The sequence below is a fragment of the Glycine max genome, chromosome 8, assembly GCF_000004515.6.
Source record: "Glycine max cultivar Williams 82 chromosome 8, Glycine_max_v4.0, whole genome shotgun sequence".
Taxonomy (NCBI): Eukaryota; Viridiplantae; Streptophyta; class Magnoliopsida; order Fabales; family Fabaceae; genus Glycine; species Glycine max.
In genome coordinates, this window is record NC_038244.2 from 46,731,905 (window position 1) to 46,752,178 (window position 20,274).

A 20,274-nucleotide genomic window follows, 5' to 3' on the forward strand; every position below is an offset into this window, starting at 1 on the left:
AAAAATTTGTTTTCATGAAATTTTGCCCCCCCCAAATTCATGTAATCATGATGAGTTTAATAATTTTTGTTTTACCCACATATCCTGCTCTTGTATCCCTGTGCATGCGCGCTTGGGCATTCCTTGTATAAAAAAGTTAAAGAAACAAGTGCAGAATTGAACTATCCGAAGCTAGATTAGTAGAAAACAAACAAATGAGATGCGACTGGTAACAGGACTAACAGTATAACAAATTTAGTCGTCATTGTTTATAACCATAATCATTTCTGGATGAAAAGCTCCATCCTGTTCACCAGCCACTACTATTCCTTTCCATCTTATTCTATCACTTATTTCTTTTACTTTAAGAATTACATTTCCGTGATCCCTGACAATAACAGCTCCTTTGGGACGAAGAATGCGATGCATCTCCAGAAGAATATCAGTAATATCACACCTACAAGAGACATTTTGATTTTCATGTTCAGTACAAATTAGAAAAATTGCATCCCTTTTTAACTACTAAAAGTTTAAATCATACAATGTACTCCTATATTGAGAACATATCTCAAGAATTGTGTAAATCCAGATCAAAATTAAAAGTTAAATTAATAGTAATAAGACTCCTTATAAAGTCATGCTAATTATTATTTTTTTTAATCTTGGCCATCTAAATTAAAATTGAATAGTAATCTATATTTATTGTTTTTTCTCTCTCTCAATATGCATGTATCAGGCTCAAAGATGCTATTTGTGTTATTTTGGTTCTTGAAAGTTTCTGATTGCATAAATTAGATTTTCTAACAAGCAAGCAATTTTTATATCATAAACTTGTAAATTAAGAACATTGAAGATCGAAACAACACAGATTGCTCAAAGAATCTATACTGCTATGATTAAGCTTACTTGTCCATATACATACTGAATACACCACTAGCATGTATCAAGTCATATGTTCGTGGGTATGTCGAAAAGGGCTCACACCTGCAAGCAAGGCAATGTTGTTCCTTCATTATTTCAATCTCAAAAGTACATGCTCAAATGCAAACAGAGACAAAGTATATGCATGAAGATAAATAATATGAATTAAGCATATGTAAGACGTCCAAAATAAGAGAAACTAAAGGACTCAAAATGACAATATGCAGTTAACTTTGGATTGAAGAAAAGGGACAAAATGAGAAAAGAATAGAACAGTCTTATTTAGTAAGCAAAGTCATTGTAGCTTATCATTAAATATAAATCACACAATAGTAATCATACCACAATCATATATATTACACAAAAAATGTATTTTATTGTAACTTCATGGAGTTGAAAGTTCAGAGCAGATATAATGCACCAATAGGTTATACCTATTCAAGTTCTATGCTAAAAAAAAATGCACTAATTGTCTAATTACAGTGACAAAATACATGTTCGACATCAAACACCTTGAAGCCAAGCAGAGAGAAAAGAAATTTGTGTAAATAACCAACTGTTAGCAATCACACTCTATCCTTTGATACTCAACCTTTGAAGCTAAACAAAAACTAACTGCAAAAATAACATGTGCAGGATGCATGATGATGATACGAAAGTCAATAGGTAAAATTTACTTTCATAATTCTGAATAATATGCTTGCAGCTGAAATCTTTTATGCTAAACTCATCTTCAAAACCTTGTAACTAACCAGTATACAATAAATATTTTAAAGTAGAAAGTAAAGATAATTTGTGCATACCAATCCATGTAAGTTCCTATAAGGCCTCGTTCGTAGATAATGCCAAGATTGTTGCTTTTTGCATCAAAGGGAACAACATTCATAACCCAAACAGGATATTTCACTATTGCAGCTGCAAATCCACCAAAGCCAGCATTCATATCCATAACATTTCGATATTTGCCAGAAGTGAGGGATTTAAGAAGGACCCCATAATTGGACACTCTCCTTTTCCATGTCTGATTGTCTTCAATATATGTTTTGAGAAGGAAGCCATCATCATTTTCATTTCTGACCCTTGGTGGAACAGTTTCCAACCTCTCAGGCCATTTCTCAAGAACACCACCGGATACTTCATGTACATCTTTCACGTCTGGAAGAGGAAAAATGCATGCAGTCATTTTGGTATACCTGTTGAATAGTCATGCCTATGAAGTATGAGTATAATACATGGGAAAATGATCTAAATATAAACATACTATGCGTAAAAGTGGAACAGAAACCTTAGCATACATATTTCCATCTTCTAGTGTCCTCTCAACAATGGTAAGACAACAAAAAAAATTTGATCCCACAGGTATGGTCGGCTACAAGGATCACACAATGTAATTCGGCTCACTTAAAGACTAAAATCATCATAAATATTATTCCCCATGAGATCCTTCTTAATAACTATCTCCGATATTGTTCTAAGTCTTTCTATTGGACTAAAAACCATTCAATCTACTTTTCTCACTTGTGCATCCTCTCAACAATGGTAAGTTGAAATAAAGAAACTTACCAACCAGCATCAGGGTCAGACTCAGATGAGTTGCAGAACTTGGGGGATCTCCTAGTCTTCAACTTTTGCATGCAGCTGATATGATCTCTGTGTTTTTGCCAGACAGCAATCTGGTCTCTCTCAGCAACTTTTTCCCAGCACAGTCGCATTGCAAGGTCTTCTAAAATGTTTTGCTCCTTTTTTAACACCTTAGGCTCTGTTTCCCACGCTTTGTAGTTTACCCTCCAATTTATGGGTGGCCCAGACAGTACCCAAAATCCTCCAGGACGCAAAATCCGGTCAATCTCTCTTAGGTATAGCCCATCTTTAACAAATTAAACAAATATTAGAGATTAGCATCATAATTAAGTTCAAACCAAGTTCTCTACAATGAATTAGCTGGATAAATTTAAGTGTTAGCTTATTATATTGAAACATTTGATCGTGACATTAAATGAAGTTGTTCCACAGATTCCACAGATATATAATATAAACGGCATGTGGGTTCTCTGCTACAATGTTAGATTCCGTGTCAAAACCAATTAACACTAAATAAAAATGCCCATTAGATATATAAAGCATCCCAATAACTGACGCAGGGGACCTAGAACTTTCCAACACTCAGAATGGAAGTAGGAAATTAAAAAAATATATTTTTTCTAATGCATACATTTAATGTTTAAGTGAAAAGATTAAAGTAATACCATAATCAGTCCATGGGACAAGGCATCTAGAGCAATGGACCATATCAAATGATCTTGAAGGGAATGTTAGCCTGTGAATGCTTAGTACACCAAGCAATGCTGGGAGTCCCCTTTCTAGGGCAAACTGTACTTGAGATTGATGTTCATCACTTGGTGCAAGTGACATTGTCAAGATATCATAGTCCATCAGAGAAGCTCCAAAGCTTGCAACCTACGATTATGCACATTCAGAACACAAATTCATTACATGAAGTTATAATAAATAAACCCAAAAAGAAGAACAAAGTTTCATTATCCAACATTGAGCAGAGACGAAAAATATCAAAGCAGTTAACTAAGGTTCGTAACTAATGGGTCATGATTAGTAGAACTAAACAGATGCCATATGAAAAAGAACTAATCAACAACATGAAAGTACAATTAAATCGTACTTTCCCAGTGGCATTAGATTCAGCAGAAGGGGAACTACACTAACAATACATGCTAATTAAACTTTAAAAAGAAAGCAGGCTAAGGAGACTTCCTATTAGTTATTTTTATATAAAAAAAAGTCTTTGATTATACATAAGCTCTCATTTGATTGAAAAGCCTCTCTGTTTTTGTTGCTCAAGAAACTCCTCTTGTAGTAACATGTAAAAGTACAAGCTAAAAAAAGGCGAATGAAATGATAACAGGGCAAACAATTAAGAGAGGACAAAAGAAAATAAAGAAAGAGAATACAAGGAAGGAAAAAGCATAATAAGATATAGAAGCTGACTCACCCCACAACCAACATCAAGCACTGTTCTGACATCCCCAGATTCTAAAGGCACGGGAAGAAGACGTTTTAGAGCATTAACATAAGCATCGACTCCTTCGGGAAACGAAGTGCCACCTCCAGGGAACACAAAACGGTTACCTTCCAACCTAACCCAATTCTGTGACTTCTTATACTCCACAAGCTTGGGAAAAGGCACGTTACTGAACCATGCAGTGTCCTTACTCTTAGGCCAAGGAAACGGGGTTTGGTACCCTGTTGGGGTTGGAATGAGGCACCTCAACCTTTGATTGCTTTGAGGGCAATGACGCTCTTTGCGGAACATTTTAGCTTTGGGGAAGCGTCTCTGCCTCATGGGGTCTTGGCATGGACAGTGGTTGGTGTAGTTATCTGGGCAGAACTCAAAGTCAAAGTGGAGTTGTTGGGGTTGCAAGTTTTCATGGATACTAGGTGAAGAGGGAGCAATGAGAATGTACAAGAGAGAGGTCAAGAGAAGAAGGGCGGAGAAGATTTTGAGACAAGCAGGGGTGTTCTTCATCTCTCTCACTCCGAGGTTGTTGTTGACTTTGTGAACTGAAGTTGCAACGTATATGAATGATATAGTATTTGTGGTCACGGATATATACCAGAAGAGGAAGAGAAAACAAAAATTAATGAGGAAGGAATTATTGGTTGGATTGTTCTGCTGTGGTCCTTTGTTGGATCGATGCATGTGAATTATATGGCAAATGCCACATTACATCTGCTGTGGTCCTTTGTTGGATCAATTGCTAACCTTGCTATCATATCTCACAAATTTAGGGGGGTTTCATAAACTTATTTTTAGGTTATTAATTAGTTGAATGAGTTTCTGCCAAAGATACAGAAAACCAGTGAGAGAGAAACAAAGTTTCTGCTACAAAAATTCTTAAATTTAGGAGACTACATATAAATTCTCTTAATTCTATGCTAATGTCATGCCAACTAACTAATGCCTGGATCAGATATGTAAAACCTTCTTAATTGTTAATTGAATGACTCACAAATTACACATGTAACTATTCTAAGAAAACAATGCATGTTCTTAAATCATAAATGTAAGTATCTCCAGCATACATGAGTTTATAATTATATTTGAGATATTGAAAATATATAAAATTTAAAAATATTTAAGGAAAATTGATATGTCAATAATAAAAAAAATAACAAATAAAAATATTTAAACTTAAAAAAAGAGTATATGTGAAATAAGAAAGTTAGTGATGATTATATAAAAAAATTAAAATTTATATATTCAACAAAATAAATTTTATACTGTAAAAGTTAATCAAATTAGTATACACGACAATTCTTCATTGATAATGTAAAAACTCTTTATAGTGTCAATGTATATTTTATTTTTTTCAATATTAAAAGAATATGAATTTATTTTGAAAAATTAAGAATGATTTTAGTCACTGTTTAAAAATAATAATAATGATAATAATATGATCATTCTTTATATTCCACCATTATCTAATAAGTCAGAGCAAATAAGATAGATGGAACTTTATATTTAATCTATCTTTTTATAAATTTAATTCAATTTTATTAAAAATTAAAACTTCAATGCATATTTATATATTGTTATGTGATAGTAGAGTTTGATTATCACAAGAAGCAAAGGGTATAATTGGGCAGACAAATGGAATGCAAAATTCCAATGAGCTTGCACCCGTTCAAGATTCTGAAGCATGCACAACAGCATATGTAATGTGACATTTGCCAACAATTTTAAAAAGAATTTATTGAATAAAAAAATCATTTACTATTTTTAAAAATTTAAAGATGTCGATATATTATTCTTTAAGTATTTTAAAAATACTATTAGAATAATTCATTATAATACTTTAATAAATTATTGAAAAAAATATAAACAAATATTTCCTTTTGATTATAAAAAATAACATTTTAAGAAACATGTAACTCTGAGTGTAATTGATATGAAAATATATATGAAATAAGTAAAATTTGAACTTGTAAGTAACCCACAGTTACTAGATGAAATAAGTAACGTTTTAAGAGAAATAAAACAAGAAAAAATATATAAAAAAAACGTTAATTTTGAATGGAAATAACACGGTTAGTTGATTATTGTTCTGGACTGGATTTTAGTTTTGGGCCCATTGACCTTGGGCCGTCTATCTTGGCCCCTCCAAGGTATGTTGGCGTCGAGTTGCTAACTTGCGCTTGGCGCAGATACGTAAAAGACAAAAAATGTCCTCAATTTTATCAAAATTTAATTTTTATTTAGGATATTTATATCATCATATATTTTTTTCTTTTCTTTTCTAAAAAAAAAAATTAAAATATCAGATTTTCTACTTTTATTTTCTTCTTACTTTTTAAACAAAAAAAAAACAATAAGTATAATTAGACGAGCGAGTATATTAGTGTTTTTCCTTGATTCAGTAACTGGTTTGACTTTGAAAATATTTAAATTTAGATTGAGATCTGGCATTGGGGAATGAGTCTGCTCCAACAGAGATTCACAGTCCACAGAAGTTGCTCTCTTGTAATTTGTATGTTCAAAGAAAAAAAAAAAAATTACACCTTACTTAATTAGATTACTTTTTGATACTATACTAATGAGTGCGCATTTGGTAATAAAATTAATTTTAATGCGTGTTTGGATTGTTGTTTGGCAAATCCAACCCCCCTTTCATAAAACATAATCATTTTTATTTTTGCGGTGAAATTATATGATACTTGATGCTATCAGATTTGAAATGACAATACAAACATTTTAAATCAATAAATATGTCCTAGATGTATATTTAGATTAATTTAAATTATTTTTGTACATTAAAAATGTATATTTTTTATTATTAAAAATATAATTGACTTTTTTTTTTAATTTTAAAATAACTAAGGACTTAACAACATATTTTTATGACACATACTATTTCACAACAAAGAGGGAGATAACAATAATATGTGATATATTAAATGGTGTGAAGAGAAAAAAGAGAGTGAGAATAACATTATTTGTCTATCAATCATTGCCTGTGTAACAGCATAGTAAAATTAATTAATTTTTTATGTCTATTAAAAACAATTAATTAACCATATTCGATAATGGTCCAAGTCCAACATCTTTTGTACCTTGCTGGCCGTGGAATTTTCCCACGTAAAAAGATGAAGGCAGAACCTAAAATCAGCAAATAAAAAGTAAAGTGAACTGAAACAGCCGAAAAGAAAAGGGAAAGCACATTACGCGGCTGAAAGAGGGTGTTAATCATCATCATTTAGAGTGAGCATAACTTTCTGTACACCACTTTGGTTTATTAAAAGGAAAAGGTAACCTAAGATACGATTTTTTTGACTACTCCACAAGTCAAAAAGATAACCTATGTATGTTATATACATTGAAAACATTTTTCAATACAAAAGATTGACAATAAAATGAAATTTTCAAATTTTAGAGTATGTGTTTGAAATACGTGTGACGAAAAAAATATTTAATGTAATCATAAAATATTTTTGAAATATGTATACTTAAAAAAAAATACCTCATACAATTTTTCTTTTATGTTCAAAATTTCAGAAAACATAATTGCGTAGAGCAGCACGCACTAATGGAAGCTTTTGAGAATGATGTTTTACCTAAAGACAAAAGAAAGTTGATAATTTGGGAGGTGATCCTCAAAATTGGTCCCACGAGGATTAAAAGAATAAAATCAACCCATTCGTTTAAATAAGATTCCTGTATTTGGAAAATAAGTTGATTTTTAAAGATTATCAATTTTGTGTAGATTTTTAGTAAGATTAAGTTTCTTATACGAATAAATTTTTTATTTGTCATTGAATTTAATATAATTTACATTTTTAAAAAAATTAGATTAAGACAAGTTGTATATATAAAGGTCAATGGTGCAATCGCGGGAGAGGAAGTGAAAGAGAGATTGATTTGACTATGAGCATGCAGTGAGTGTGATCAATAACTCTACCCATTGCTTCAAATTCAATATGCTTTTTGGTTTCGTTTCGTCTCGGCTTGTCTTTCACTTTCTCAACCACCCAACACAACACAAATTCCCTTTCTTCTTCTTCTTCTTCTTCTAAATAGATAGAAGGAATTTAGATTAATTAAAACAACCTTTCATTCATTCTGTTGTGTTGGGAAATATGATGTTCGACTTTGCCAGGATTTGGACCCGAAACACGTTAATAGGTCTCGGCTTGGGTCAGTTTCTTTCTCTTCTCATCACTTCCACCGGCTTCACTTCCTCTGAATTGGCTAAAAAAGGTATGTTTAGTATTTTTCTTTTCGATTCTATGCTTTCTCGTGCCAATTTTCATTTTTAATTCTTTTCATTATTGTAGGAATTAATGCTCCAACTTCACAGTCGTTTCTGAATTATGTGTTCTTGACGCTTGTCTATGGAACTGTTCTCCTATATCGAAGGAAAGCACTCAAGGTTATAATACTATTGCCATTAGGGTTTTATTATTTGCAAATATATGATGCAATGTTTTTTTTTTTATTTTAAAGATTAAGTCTGTTATTGGGATTGAAAGAGATTGATGGCAAGAAGATTTTAACAGTTTTTGCATGATCCGTGTATTTTATTTTACTCTTAAACTCCTTATGCTTCTCCTTCTATTGTAAAACTGCTGCTGTTCTCCAAATCTCCCTTTCTTTCTGTTGCTCTGCTGCTAAAATTATTGCTTGGAAGGGGTAATTCTTTAGATGCCTGATCTACCAATGTTTAGATGCTCCAACCATTCCACCAATCTGCAAATTTTTTATGTGGGTGGCAAATAGTAAAAACATGCCATGTATTTATATAATGACTTCTTAATTTTTGAGCAAAAGAAATGATATTCTTTTATTTCTGCTTCACGGAGAGAGTGTGAGAGTGCTGCTTTTCAGGAAGATCAGCTGTTCTACTACTTTTTACTCTGTTTTCCTCTCAAGTAAGTAAAACATTTGATGACTACTCCACTAACTTCATATGCTTCTAACACAGGCAAAATGGTACTATTATATAATTCTCGGATTGGTTGATGTAGAAGCAAATTTTCTTGGTAAGTGTTTCATGATTCCAGAGACTTGATATTATATAGTAGTGTAAAAAACATTGGTGAAATTAATATATTTATATGCAGTCTGCTCAAACAATCATTGGTCAGATGACTAAACTATATGACCCAAATTTTAATATTCATATAGAAATTACTCAAACGTGACCTTCCTTTCTTGTATATTTATATTGGACTCTTCCTATGTATTAAAATGAAGCAAGTCATATGTTGATTTAGATGATTTTACTTGCAATAATATCTAAAGTAATTCTCATCTACCGAACAGTTGTGAAGGCATACCAATACACCTCACTCACCAGTGTGATGCTGCTTGACTGCTGGTCAATTCCGTCCGTCATGCTTCTTACATGGCTTTTCTTGAAAACAAAATATAGATTCAAAAAGATTACTGGTGTAGTTGTTTGCGTTGCTGGCCTTGTCTTGGTTGTGTTTTCTGATGTTCATTCAGGTGACCGTGCAGGTGGGTGGCTTTTTACGTACTGCCTAGTGACATCAATATCTTTTAGGCTTAAATATTTTTTAGTCTTCACAATTTAGTATATTTTTTTTGTCCTTACAAAATTATAATTTTGTTTTTTTCCTTACAAAATTATTTTTTTTATTTTTAGTCCTTGTAAATCATGCTTGTTTTGTTTTTTATCCTTATAACGCTTTAAATAATACTTTTTTTTTACTATCTAAAATGTTTCAAGGACTAAAAATAAAGCAAACATAATTTTACAAGGACTAAAAATAAAAAATAATTTTACAAGGATGAAAAACAAAAAAGTGAAAAATTACTAGGACTATAAAGATATTTAAACTTATCTTTTATTTATACTTGAACAGTATATACACCCTCTCAAGCGCATAAAAAAAGTGTGTGCAAGTGTTCCATATCTTTATCCTTAGAAACCATGCAACTAGTAAATTTTTATCCTATATTTAATATCATCAGTAACATGCTTAATTCCAGTTATGGTAGTAGTTTGATGTCATATTCACCTGTTATAGGTGGAAGCAATCCTCGTAAAGGGGACCTTCTTGTTATTGCCGGTGCTACCTTGTATGCAATCAGTAATGTCAGTGAGGTAAGCTGATTGTACTTCTGCTTCAAAATAATTTTGCAACACTCGAGCAGTTGATAGCGTGGCACAAGAAAATTAATATATATACTCACTAACTACTATTGAAAATATTGATTGCTATTCAAAGGACGTGCTTTCTGTCCTAAATGTAAATTCTTATTAAGTTAGTATTTCACAGTTTGTGTTCCACTAGTTTGGGCTAATTCTTGCGATGCACTCCCATCACATTCCCGCCTGACTTCTTATATTAGTGTTTCAGTATGTGTAATCTTCCTTTTGTTGCTGTTATTTCTTTTATATTGCAGGAGTTTCTTGTGAAAAGTGCTGATAGAGTTGAGCTTATGGCAATGTTAGGTCTCTCTGGTGGCATTATCAGTGCCATTCAAATGTATCCTTCAAATTGATTACATACATTAGGAGGACTATGGGTTCTTGCTGTTTTGATTTTTGTCTTAGCTTTCTGTCTGAATATTTATCACAAGGTGCTGTACATTCTATAAACTATTTCTCCCATTAAATTTGCACAGAGGAATCTATTTGGGAGCAGCTGCAGAGGCTCAAGCATTCCTTCCGGGATTTATTGTTTTATGCATGATCATATTTGTTTGACCTTTCAATAGATGCTTGTTCTGTTGCATAACTTAAGCATCTAACTTCATTTTTTATGCCAAATAGTTATTGGTTTGCTCAGTAATTTAACAAATTGTTCTGTGTCATAATTATACTGTACTATGGATTTTGATTTGGGAATTTACTTTGAAATGTTAAATTGATCGAGTTGTAGTCACAGGTGAATGAAATACAATTTTAATGAAGTTCCAACTTCAAGTTTCTAAAATTAATTACTTATTTTTCTAAAAGTGATGTTTTGATATGTAATTCACATTGATTTAATCAAGGAAAAATAAAAACTTATGTCCATTGACTAGAATTATTGCATTTCTTTTTCCTGTTGTATCCTTAATTATTATTACAGAAGCATACTTGAGCGCAATGAACTTAAATCTATTCATTGGTCGGCTGAGGCAGTAAGCTCTCTTTATCACTCTCTCACTATGATTGAGAAAATGATACTATAGAATTTCACTTTAACTAGGATGTCTGATACCAAGTTATAATGTTATATATGTTGTCACAAAATGCTAATTAGTGTGATGTAAGATCTGTAAGCATTATTATTTATATTCATTTCTTTCAATGTTGGTTTCAGGCGCTTCCTTTTGTTGGATTTGCAGTGGCCATGTTTATGTTTTACTCTTTAGTCCCTGTTCTGCTTAAGGTGTGGTTTCAAACCATAGATATTCTGAATATATTTTTTATTATGACTGTGGAATGAAATGAGTGAATAAATGTACCAAAAAGAAAATAGATGGAACTAAACAAAATAATTGATTAAAAAAACTCTAGAATGCAGTTCTTTGGTTTTAATCTGTCTCTCTCTCTCTCTGAGTGTTTCTCTATCATTTTTTACACTGATTTTAATTCTGGACCAAAACAATTTAATAATTATGTAGTACTTTGAAAAATTTATTTCCCATCAAATTTCTTGAAATTCTTTCCTAGCATTGGAGAAATTTAACTTATTCTATAGCCTATGAATGTCTAACTGGCAATGGCATCTTTTGCGTGCCACTTTTCCCTCTGAACATTCATGGTATAGTTTAGCTTAACAAAGGGAGACGGATGATAAATATCCCCCATCCAGCTTTCACTGAGATGTAGTATTGTTAAATATACTCTCTTGTTTTGTTACAGATCAATGGTTCTACAATGCTAAATTTGTCTCTGTTGACCTCAGACATGTGGGCTGTCTTAATTCGTATTTTTGCGTACCATGAGAAGGTCTGATAGTAATGTTACAACCTTGTTATTTTTTCCCACGGGGAAATTCCTATGAGATGTGAGCCGCATTTTCAGCATGCTAACATCTCTAGAGCTAATTATGATTTCCAGGTTGATTGGATGTACTTTGTGTCATTTGGTGCCGTTACCATTGGGCTCATAATCTATTCAGGGTAAGTATTGTTGCACTTTCTTCTCATATAGTTACTGTTGTGATGTTCATCGAGGATTTTCTAAAATTGAATTATTTCTAGATTAATTCTGCTGTTTCTAGCATTTTATGACATAGCTTAACGTCTACATTGAGTATCAATGAGCATTGAGCATTAACCACACATTTATATCAGAAGTGTGGGCATAGCTTGGTACCACTTTCTTTGTCAATGGTGATGGGGTTTATGTTGATTTAGATGTGTGCCCAGTAAGGGAAATTGAGCTATTCCTAATTTATTGGTTTCTGTATCTGTTTGTGGCGGGATTCCTTGCTTGCTGAATTTCTATTTTTTCTTTCATGACGCATTGACACAGTAGTATTTAGAAAGACATATATGAATGCTCCATTGGCTCAAGGTCAAGGATGATTTTAATAAATAGCCCATGATTTTATATTTTTAAGGATTTTTCACAATTAACAATATGGTCAGTCAGCTGTTGTAGGTATAATCTTGTGCTTCTCAAAAGCCGTTGTTTCACATTTTGTTTTCCTCTCTAGCTTGATTCAGGAAACGGAGACTTGAGTATCCTTTAATGTTTCTAATAGATTGAGTCTTTTTTTTTTTTTTTTCACTATGGTGTTTCTTCTTACTTATTGCAGAGGGGACAGAGATGATGATCAACACCCTCCAAACGCTGCTATCGATGATCATCGCCCTGCAGTCAAACAAGATGAAGAAGCCAATTCAGGAAATCATAGCAAAGGAGCTGCGGCTGGAAGCTCAAAAACATGGGTAGCTTAGTATAGACCTACAGATTCATACACAGAAAAACCATGAGGAAAAGTATCCTCAAGAGAATGGAGATTAGTCTAAATTTATTATGTATTGGCAGCTCCTGCAAGATTGCATTCCAAGAAGATAATGTTCCTTCAGATGCTGCTCTTGTTCACATGTCTTGTAATTTAAAGGATCCTCTAAAGTTTCGTTTGATGGAATTTTGAGAAAACTCTTCATCATCTGGAGATCAATAGCCAACTTTTTAGTCAGTATGTTGTTAATTATCTGATATTTTAAAGTAAGAAATTAATTTAAAGAAATAGAAACTTTTGGAGTCAAATTAGTAGTAGTAGTAGTAATTCTATGTCCTCAATTTAAGGTTGTCTTTGATTATTGGAAATTGTTGTGACATGAATAAGGAATGAAAAGAAAGAAATGGAAGGGGTAAAAATATAAATAAGAAATATAATCGAGCAACATGGATCAACTGACTGACCTGAAATAAAAAACAAAAAACACCACCAACCTTTTCCTCTCATTCAAAGTATCTCCTTGGAGTTGAAGAATGTATTTTGTGCAAATATTATTTAATTCACATGATGTTATTTTCTTTCTCAATAATGGGAAATGCTGAATAATGAGATAAAGTGAACAGCAAGTAGAAGTAGTTATTTGGATGCTCTCGGCGCCAGTGGCTTCATTCCGATGCCATGAATCATTCTCGAAGACCAGGTCAGCCGAAAGCGTGTGGCACACGCGCGGGAGGAGGCCGTGATGAAGATTAGAGAAGAGAGAGGGAAGCATGTGGGATTAGGTTGTCACTCTTTGGGGGAGTGTGGACAACCATTCAAAATTATGTATTTACTTTTTTTTTTTACTTTAATCAAACTCTAATTCTTCTTCTTCTTTAACCCTTATCAAACAATTTTTATTGTTTAAAATAGAATTTTGGAAGTTGGTTCGAACTTTAAATTAAAATAACTTTTATCAAAACAAAAAAATTACTTTAAAAAATAGTAATCAAACTAGTGTTAAATAGAATCGCTGTTTCTTCACATAATTTATTATTATTATTTAATAATCACTTTTAAAAAAATATAATTATTAACTATTTTACATTTATGTTTTATATTAAGATTTTTATATGAAAATTCAGCTTTAATTATTTTTAAAAATAGTTAAAATTAAATTACCCATAAGATGTAAAGACTTTGTTTGCATGGTCATCTAATAATAAATTGCCTGGTACAGTAAAATTAATGGCTTATTAATGATGAATGAAAAATAAATTCATTCAAATTTTATAGTTCAGTTCAAATAAAAATAATTTACATTTACAAATTAATTCTTCGTACGAGTACCATGCAGGAGATATTTATTACTTTCTTGATTACAGAATATATGATGTTTAAAAAAAAATATTCTACAATATATGTCATTTTTTAAAATCAATGCCACATTGAATATATATATTTTTTCTAAAATTATCTTTAATAAATAGTAGTGTGAGTAGTGTATAAAAAGAGTTAATGAACGATTAAGTAGAGAAATAAAAAATATAATAAGAAGTTAATTAATATATATATTTCTTAATACTTATAAAAAAAAATCTTAAAATTCATATATTGTGAACGGAGGGGAAGGAGTAATTATATGTTTTGTAATTGATATACGAAAGAGTAGAATAAATTTGGGAATGGTTATAAAATAGAAATTAGATTGGTAATGAAAGTGCAGTGAGCAATGAAGGTTTCAGCGGTTGGCACTAGCAGTGTTACCCTTTCTTCCCTCTTCCGATTTGAATCTGGTTCGGTTTCGCTGTTATCAAAATCCAAATCATCATTTGGCGTAGCATGCTCTTTGGCTTCTTCTTCACCTGCGAAGGCGCTTCGCAGAATCCTGGACTCCCCAGGGGTCCACCAAGGTCCTGCTTGCTTCGACGCTCTCAGCGCCAAACTCGTTGAGAACGCCGGCTTCCAATTCTGCTTCAGCAGCGGCTTCTCTATTTCCGCCGCCAGCCTCGCCTTGCCCGACACTGGCCTCATCTCTTACGCCGAAATGCTCCATCAGGGACAACTCATCACCCAATCCGTCTCCATTCCCGTCATCGGCGACGCCGACAACGGCTACGGCAATGCCATGAACCTCAAGAGAACTCTCAAGGGATACATCGCAGCCGGATTCGCCGGAATCATTCTCGAAGATCAGGTCAGTTTGTTAGTTTGCTTTGTATCAAATAATTCTCATCTTCGATTTACTTAACTTTTTTAATTAGTTAGGTTTCTCCTAAAGCGTGTGGGCACACGCGCGGGAGGCGAGTGGTTTCTCGAGAAGAGGCGGTGATGAAGATTAAGGCGGCCGTTGATGCGAGGAGAGAGAGCGGTTCCGACATTGTGATTGTGGCGCGCAGTGATGCTCGGCAAGCTGTGTCGTTGGAGGAAGCGCTTGTTAGGTCAAGGGCCTTTGCGGATGCTGGAGCTGATGTTCTTTTCATCGACGCCCTTGCTTCCAGGGAAGAGATGAAGGCTTTCTGCGACGTTTCTCCGCTCGTTCCCAAAATGGTACCTTTCTCTTTATTATATTTGATTATATTTATAGAGGGCGGGGAATGCATTTGTTCACTTGTGTTGTGCCTCTTCTCTTGTGTAGGCCAATATGCTCGAAGGAGGTGGCAAGACACCCATACTTAATCCTATGGAGCTTCAAGATATTGGTTTTAAAATTGTTGCGTATCCACTTTCCTTGATCGGGGTTTCTATACGAGCAATGCAGGTCACTTCTCTTCCTTCATATTACTTACATGTGCTGATAAGCTCAGGATTGAGACATGCTACCAAATACTTGTTTGTTTTATGATTTGATTTGATTTGATTTTAGTTATATTCACCTTTTAACTCCTTTACAACAAGCCTTATTGTTCAACATGACTGCATTTGTAGGATTCACTCACTGCCATTCGAGGTGGCCGTATTCCTCCTCCCGGAAGCATGCCATCTTTTGAAGAAATTAAGGATATCTTAGGTTTCAATGCTTACTATGAAGAAGAGAAGCGTTATGCTACAACCACCAATCCGCAGCTTTCCAAGAGAGGTAGGAATAGGATAGACAGATCTTAACACAAAATTAAGTGAATAATAGCCCTTTACTTTCATAAACGTGTTGGGCTTGGGACGGGTTGGTTGATGAATGGTGATGAATAACCTTATGAAATCATCTGCTTGTGGAGAGAAGCCTTTGAACTTTATTAAGGTCTATTTATGTGAAGTGGATATGTTCAATGCTGAATATCAAGTTAAATATTTCATTAGTATTTTATCAAAATAAACAAAGGCCATCTAATTAATCGTAGATAGTCACGACTTAAGAGAAACTTAGATAGCTATTTTTTCATTAGTGAATTTCTATGTTTCAGCTCTAGGGGAGAAACAAAGATAGAAGTAAAGGTCTCATGCTGATATTCACATTGTAAATATATATTGTGCATTCCATTCTTGCATTCTCATAGTAATAGTTAGTTATTTGTCAGAGAGCAGTAACCTATACAGTATACAACGGCGAGATCAAGTTGATACAGAGCAGACAAATCAAAGTTTCAAAGATCCAATTGTGGAAGTTATAACACCTGATGATGTGTACAATAAATATGGTGCAGATAGTTCAAGGAACCCTTTTTCTGGTATCTGGTCTCGAACTCTCAGAGTAAAAATAACTGGCAGAGATGGATTTGAGAGACTTGATCTTAGGATTCCTGTAAGTTATCATACCTTTCAGTGGTACTGAAAAAAAGAATAATGATTTATTCATATTAACTAACTGGTCAGAACTAGTTAAGGATGCAGCCTACTGATTTTCACATTTGATAAGAATGATTTTACCATAAGTTGCTGCAACTTTATCTTTAGAATCCCAATACATTGTGGATTCCATTTACATAATTTCTTTTTAATTCTAGCCCAATTTCGGACATGTCAAAAATCCATGTGTACTTGTACTATTCTAACTTTTTTTTTTTGCTTGTCCCTTGTGCTTGCAAAGTGGCATACATTGATCTCACTGTTATTTGCTGCTACCATTGAAACCTCGTGAACTTCTCTAGTTTTAATTGAACAATTAGTCTTGGGAAGAAGAACTATCAGATATGTTGCATTCAAGTTAATAATCAAAGTGATTCATTTGGAGTTGAAATAGTGGTGTAAGTAGTATAATTGGACATCCCAGTTTCCTGAATTAACCACCTTTCTTCCACCACTTTGTGCTTGCCCTTCTTCCCTGTTATTTGGAAAAACAGAAAGAGAAATGAAATACAGTACACATGACTTTTGTTTTATAAATGCCAATCTCCAACCTTTTTGTTTTGTAATGGTTATACATATTTTCTGTGGTAACCCCTCCCTGGTCATTCAGTTATTCATCTTTAAATTATGTGTATGTTCAATTGAATATTTCTCCAATAAAGATTTCCTGTTTCCTTTTTCTCCTAATACATGTAATTTGCTATATACAGGCTGGGTTTCTGGATGGAATCACAAACATAGTTCCTGGTACTATTACTATTTAGAAATTATTATAGTTTACTGTATATATCTATTCTGAATTTGTGACTCAAAGCTTCTTTTTCACAATTTTTGTTGGTTATTTTTTTCATAACTCTATACAGCTTTGGGTGGCATAAACATCAAAGAGCTTTTAGATGATGCTACTGAGGAAGTTGGGGGGAAACTCTTGTTAGATTTTCAAGACAGGATGGGTGACAGAATTCAAGTATTTCTGGAGTGATTCCAGACATAACTTTTCTCAAGTCTAACGGTAACTTGTTCTGGACTACTGTTGTTTTATTTATGATAAAAGAAGGAATTAATCAAAAAGATAAAAGGAGATTGGAGGATAAGAGGTCCTCCTAAAAAAGAACTCAAACTAAAGATAAAAAAAAAAAATTGAGCAAAGATACCCACTCCCTCAAACATAGATAAGGGAAACCCTTTTAAAAAGATCATGAGCTTTACACCAACTAGAAGCCAAGTGCCATATCCTACAGAAGCTTCTCACTCAGAGAGCTCTCTTTAAAGACATGAGAATCACACTCCAACCATATATGCACCAAAGAGCAGGGAACTGCCACAAAATTTTGGCTTTACTTCTACCAAACCCAGCAAAACTGAGTATCAAAAGTTTGGCTTATTTTCTTTTTTTTTGATCGGCAAAAGTATATATATATATATATATATATATATTAGTGAAAGCAGTACAAGTGGTACTGATTTACAAACAGCATAGCATCAACGAGAGCAGACCTATGGTTAACTAATACAATATACAGAATAAGTATTAGAGAACCAAAGATCTGGCTATTAGCTAGGTAACCACCCACCCTCAAAACCGTACATTTTATATACTATTCCCCCCGAGTACTAAAAACATCCCTAATACTGCTAGACCACGAGTGAAATGGGATATCAAATCCTCTTTCCAGGTTTAATGCATCCTCCATCAATTTATGACCATTAAAGCTTTCATTTAGGAATACAATCCTACTCCTATGATGCCAAGTACTCCAAGTGAGTGCGATCCACCAACTCTGCCATCGTTGACCCCTAAAACCATCAGAATTACAATTAGAAAATTGAAGGAAGAGGGGGGAGGGGGGGGGGGGGGTTCTTGCAGCTCCTTGAAAGTGTTATTATCTTATTCTACATTTTCTTGTTGATCATGAATAGCACACTTTAGATATTTCGGCATAACTTATGAGGTGTCAGTAATTATAGCTTTATTTGATTAGCTAGCGTCATGCTCTTTCCTATGGTGGAGTATGTGATCAGTTACTGAGCGAATGAAAAATTTATTGCTTGTAGGTTTTCTGAAACCTATTATGCAATGCCAATATATCATCTAGTTCACTTTATTGCTTGTGATATTTATTGACTCAGTGGAATCTTTATTTCGGCCATAAATTGATATAGCATCTGGGAGTTTGTGCATCGGGCTAATAGAAAGTTGGAAACATGTTTTCTGACTGGTCGGAACCAAATCAGAAAAGATAAATCCTCTTTTCATATTGCATATTGACCAACAATTTAAAGTACTTGATACACATCATGTCTATCCAACAACTTCCCTTACCAGAAATTGTTACATTCATTGCTAAAAACTATGTTGTGCTCCTGGGTTACTGGTGTTGTTGCATTTGCAAATTTTTAATTTCTTATCTCCCTTTTACCATGATGTACCCAGTAAAATTCTGTTCTCTAAAGAAAAAGACCTCTCAGACTGCCTGTGTGGATGTTGGTCATATGAGCCGAACTATATTAAATCTGTGTATTCTTTTGCTTCCTGCACTTTTGTTAATTCTCGTCTTTGGCATAACATAAAGAATTTAATAAATGGAAAGACTCTTGATTGTCTTTTCTTTCATTTCATTTATGTAATTCCAGATTTATGAATTGTATTATATGACAATCGGCAATCATAATTGTTTTACTTACAAATTTCTTTTCTTTAGTGGTATGGTAAGACATATTTATTTTTGTTTAACTGTTACTTATATTCAAGTATACGATTGGAATAAGTTGGCTTGTTTAATTGCACTTTCTGAACAACCATTAACTACTGTGACACCATAAAGCCAATTTCCTACAATATCATGTCAGGAACATTTGGATGAGAAAGCTTTGTTTCTTATATTCGTTGCTGTTGATGATGATGTTCCAGGAAATTGATGGTTCATATTGATGAAGGTGATAACTGGAAGCTAAGGGTTAAACCTGATCTAGGCACAACAGCTCGGTTGTTGGAAGTGAGGAAGCCGGACGTGGTACAAGCAGCATGGTCATCGGGAACCAGTAATTTAAGATATCACATGGATTTATTATCCAAATACTGGAAAAAGAAAAAAGTTATTACAACTATAGTCAGGAATGGGAAATTTCTTGAAAATAATTTTTCCCTTTATTGTCAGCCCATTTTTATATTTATTTGTTCTGATAGGGAGAAAGATTCTCATGTCCTATATCGCTAAGATAAGTTTACCGAGCGTTGAAACTCACAATTTCATGCAAAACGGCGTCTAAGTTTTTTTAAATCTATAGTTGTGTATATGTCTATTTACAATTACATCGACTACTTTCACTTCAAATTATTTTTAAGCAACTTTTACTAGAACTTAAGATAAATGTTATAGCTTGGATTCCCAGTATACTCATTTATATTTAATTGGCTTTCCAAATGCAATTTACAATTTGGAGGCTAAATAATTTTGAAAAAGGTGAAATTTTGTAAAATTAAATGTTGGGACACAAGATTCTGGTGTCAACACGAAAATCATGGCATCGGATTCGTCACTAGAAGTCCAGTGTCCAACATAGAAAGCAATTAAAGCATGGTATCGACGCCACCAAAGTCACGAATGTCCAACACCAAAAAGCATGGTGTCAACACCATTCATCTAAAGGAAAAAGAATCAGATAACT

The 20,274-nt window shown here is 33.3% G+C and overlaps 3 protein-coding genes across 6 annotated transcripts; 2 read left to right on the forward strand and 1 right to left on the reverse strand.

The window, feature by feature from the left end:
- Window positions 1-200: 200 nt before the first annotated feature.
- LOC100802132 (probable methyltransferase PMT19) lies at window positions 201-4,874 on the reverse strand. The gene is made up of 6 exons (XM_006586221.4): window positions 3,908-4,874; window positions 3,147-3,357; window positions 2,464-2,767; window positions 1,704-2,093; window positions 886-963; window positions 201-436 (listed from the first exon to the last, which is right to left on the reverse strand). Exons 1-6 carry the CDS (start codon window positions 4,613-4,615, stop codon window positions 235-237), a joined length of 1,893 nt encoding a protein of 630 aa, XP_006586284.2. The 5' UTR covers window positions 4,616-4,874; the 3' UTR covers window positions 201-234.
- Window positions 4,875-7,649: 2,775 nt separating this feature from the next.
- LOC100805326 (solute carrier family 35 member F1-like) lies at window positions 7,650-13,080 on the forward strand. 2 transcript variants are annotated; one of them, NM_001255784.1, is given in 12 exon segments: window positions 7,678-7,848; window positions 8,070-8,170; window positions 8,248-8,342; window positions 8,895-8,952; window positions 9,236-9,430; window positions 9,964-10,040; window positions 10,343-10,425; window positions 11,014-11,065; window positions 11,248-11,316; window positions 11,793-11,879; window positions 11,991-12,052; window positions 12,694-13,080. In NM_001255784.1, coding segments are annotated over 12 exon segments (1,032 nt in total). In that variant the 5' UTR covers window positions 7,678-7,837; the 3' UTR covers window positions 12,836-13,080.
- A 1,360-nt stretch (window positions 13,081-14,440) lies between these two features.
- LOC100806389 (2,3-dimethylmalate lyase) lies at window positions 14,441-19,865 on the forward strand. 3 transcript variants are annotated; one of them, XM_003532281.5, is made up of 8 exons: window positions 14,441-15,019; window positions 15,091-15,372; window positions 15,461-15,583; window positions 15,751-15,901; window positions 16,338-16,561; window positions 17,316-17,352; window positions 17,469-17,617; window positions 19,517-19,865. In XM_003532281.5, the coding sequence occupies exons 1-7, from the start codon at window positions 14,555-14,557 to the stop codon at window positions 17,585-17,587; spliced, it is 1,401 nt and encodes a 466-aa protein (XP_003532329.1). In that variant the 5' UTR covers window positions 14,441-14,554; the 3' UTR covers window positions 17,588-17,617; window positions 19,517-19,865. The 3 variants fall into 3 exon arrangements, with proteins under 3 accessions (XP_003532329.1, XP_006586285.1, XP_040873664.1); XM_006586222.4 differs by having other exon boundaries at window positions 14,468-15,019; window positions 16,464-16,561; XM_041017730.1 differs by lacking the exons at window positions 17,316-17,352; window positions 17,469-17,617; window positions 19,517-19,865 and having other exon boundaries at window positions 14,468-15,019; window positions 16,345-16,561.
- The last annotated feature ends 409 nt before the right edge of the window (window positions 19,866-20,274 follow it).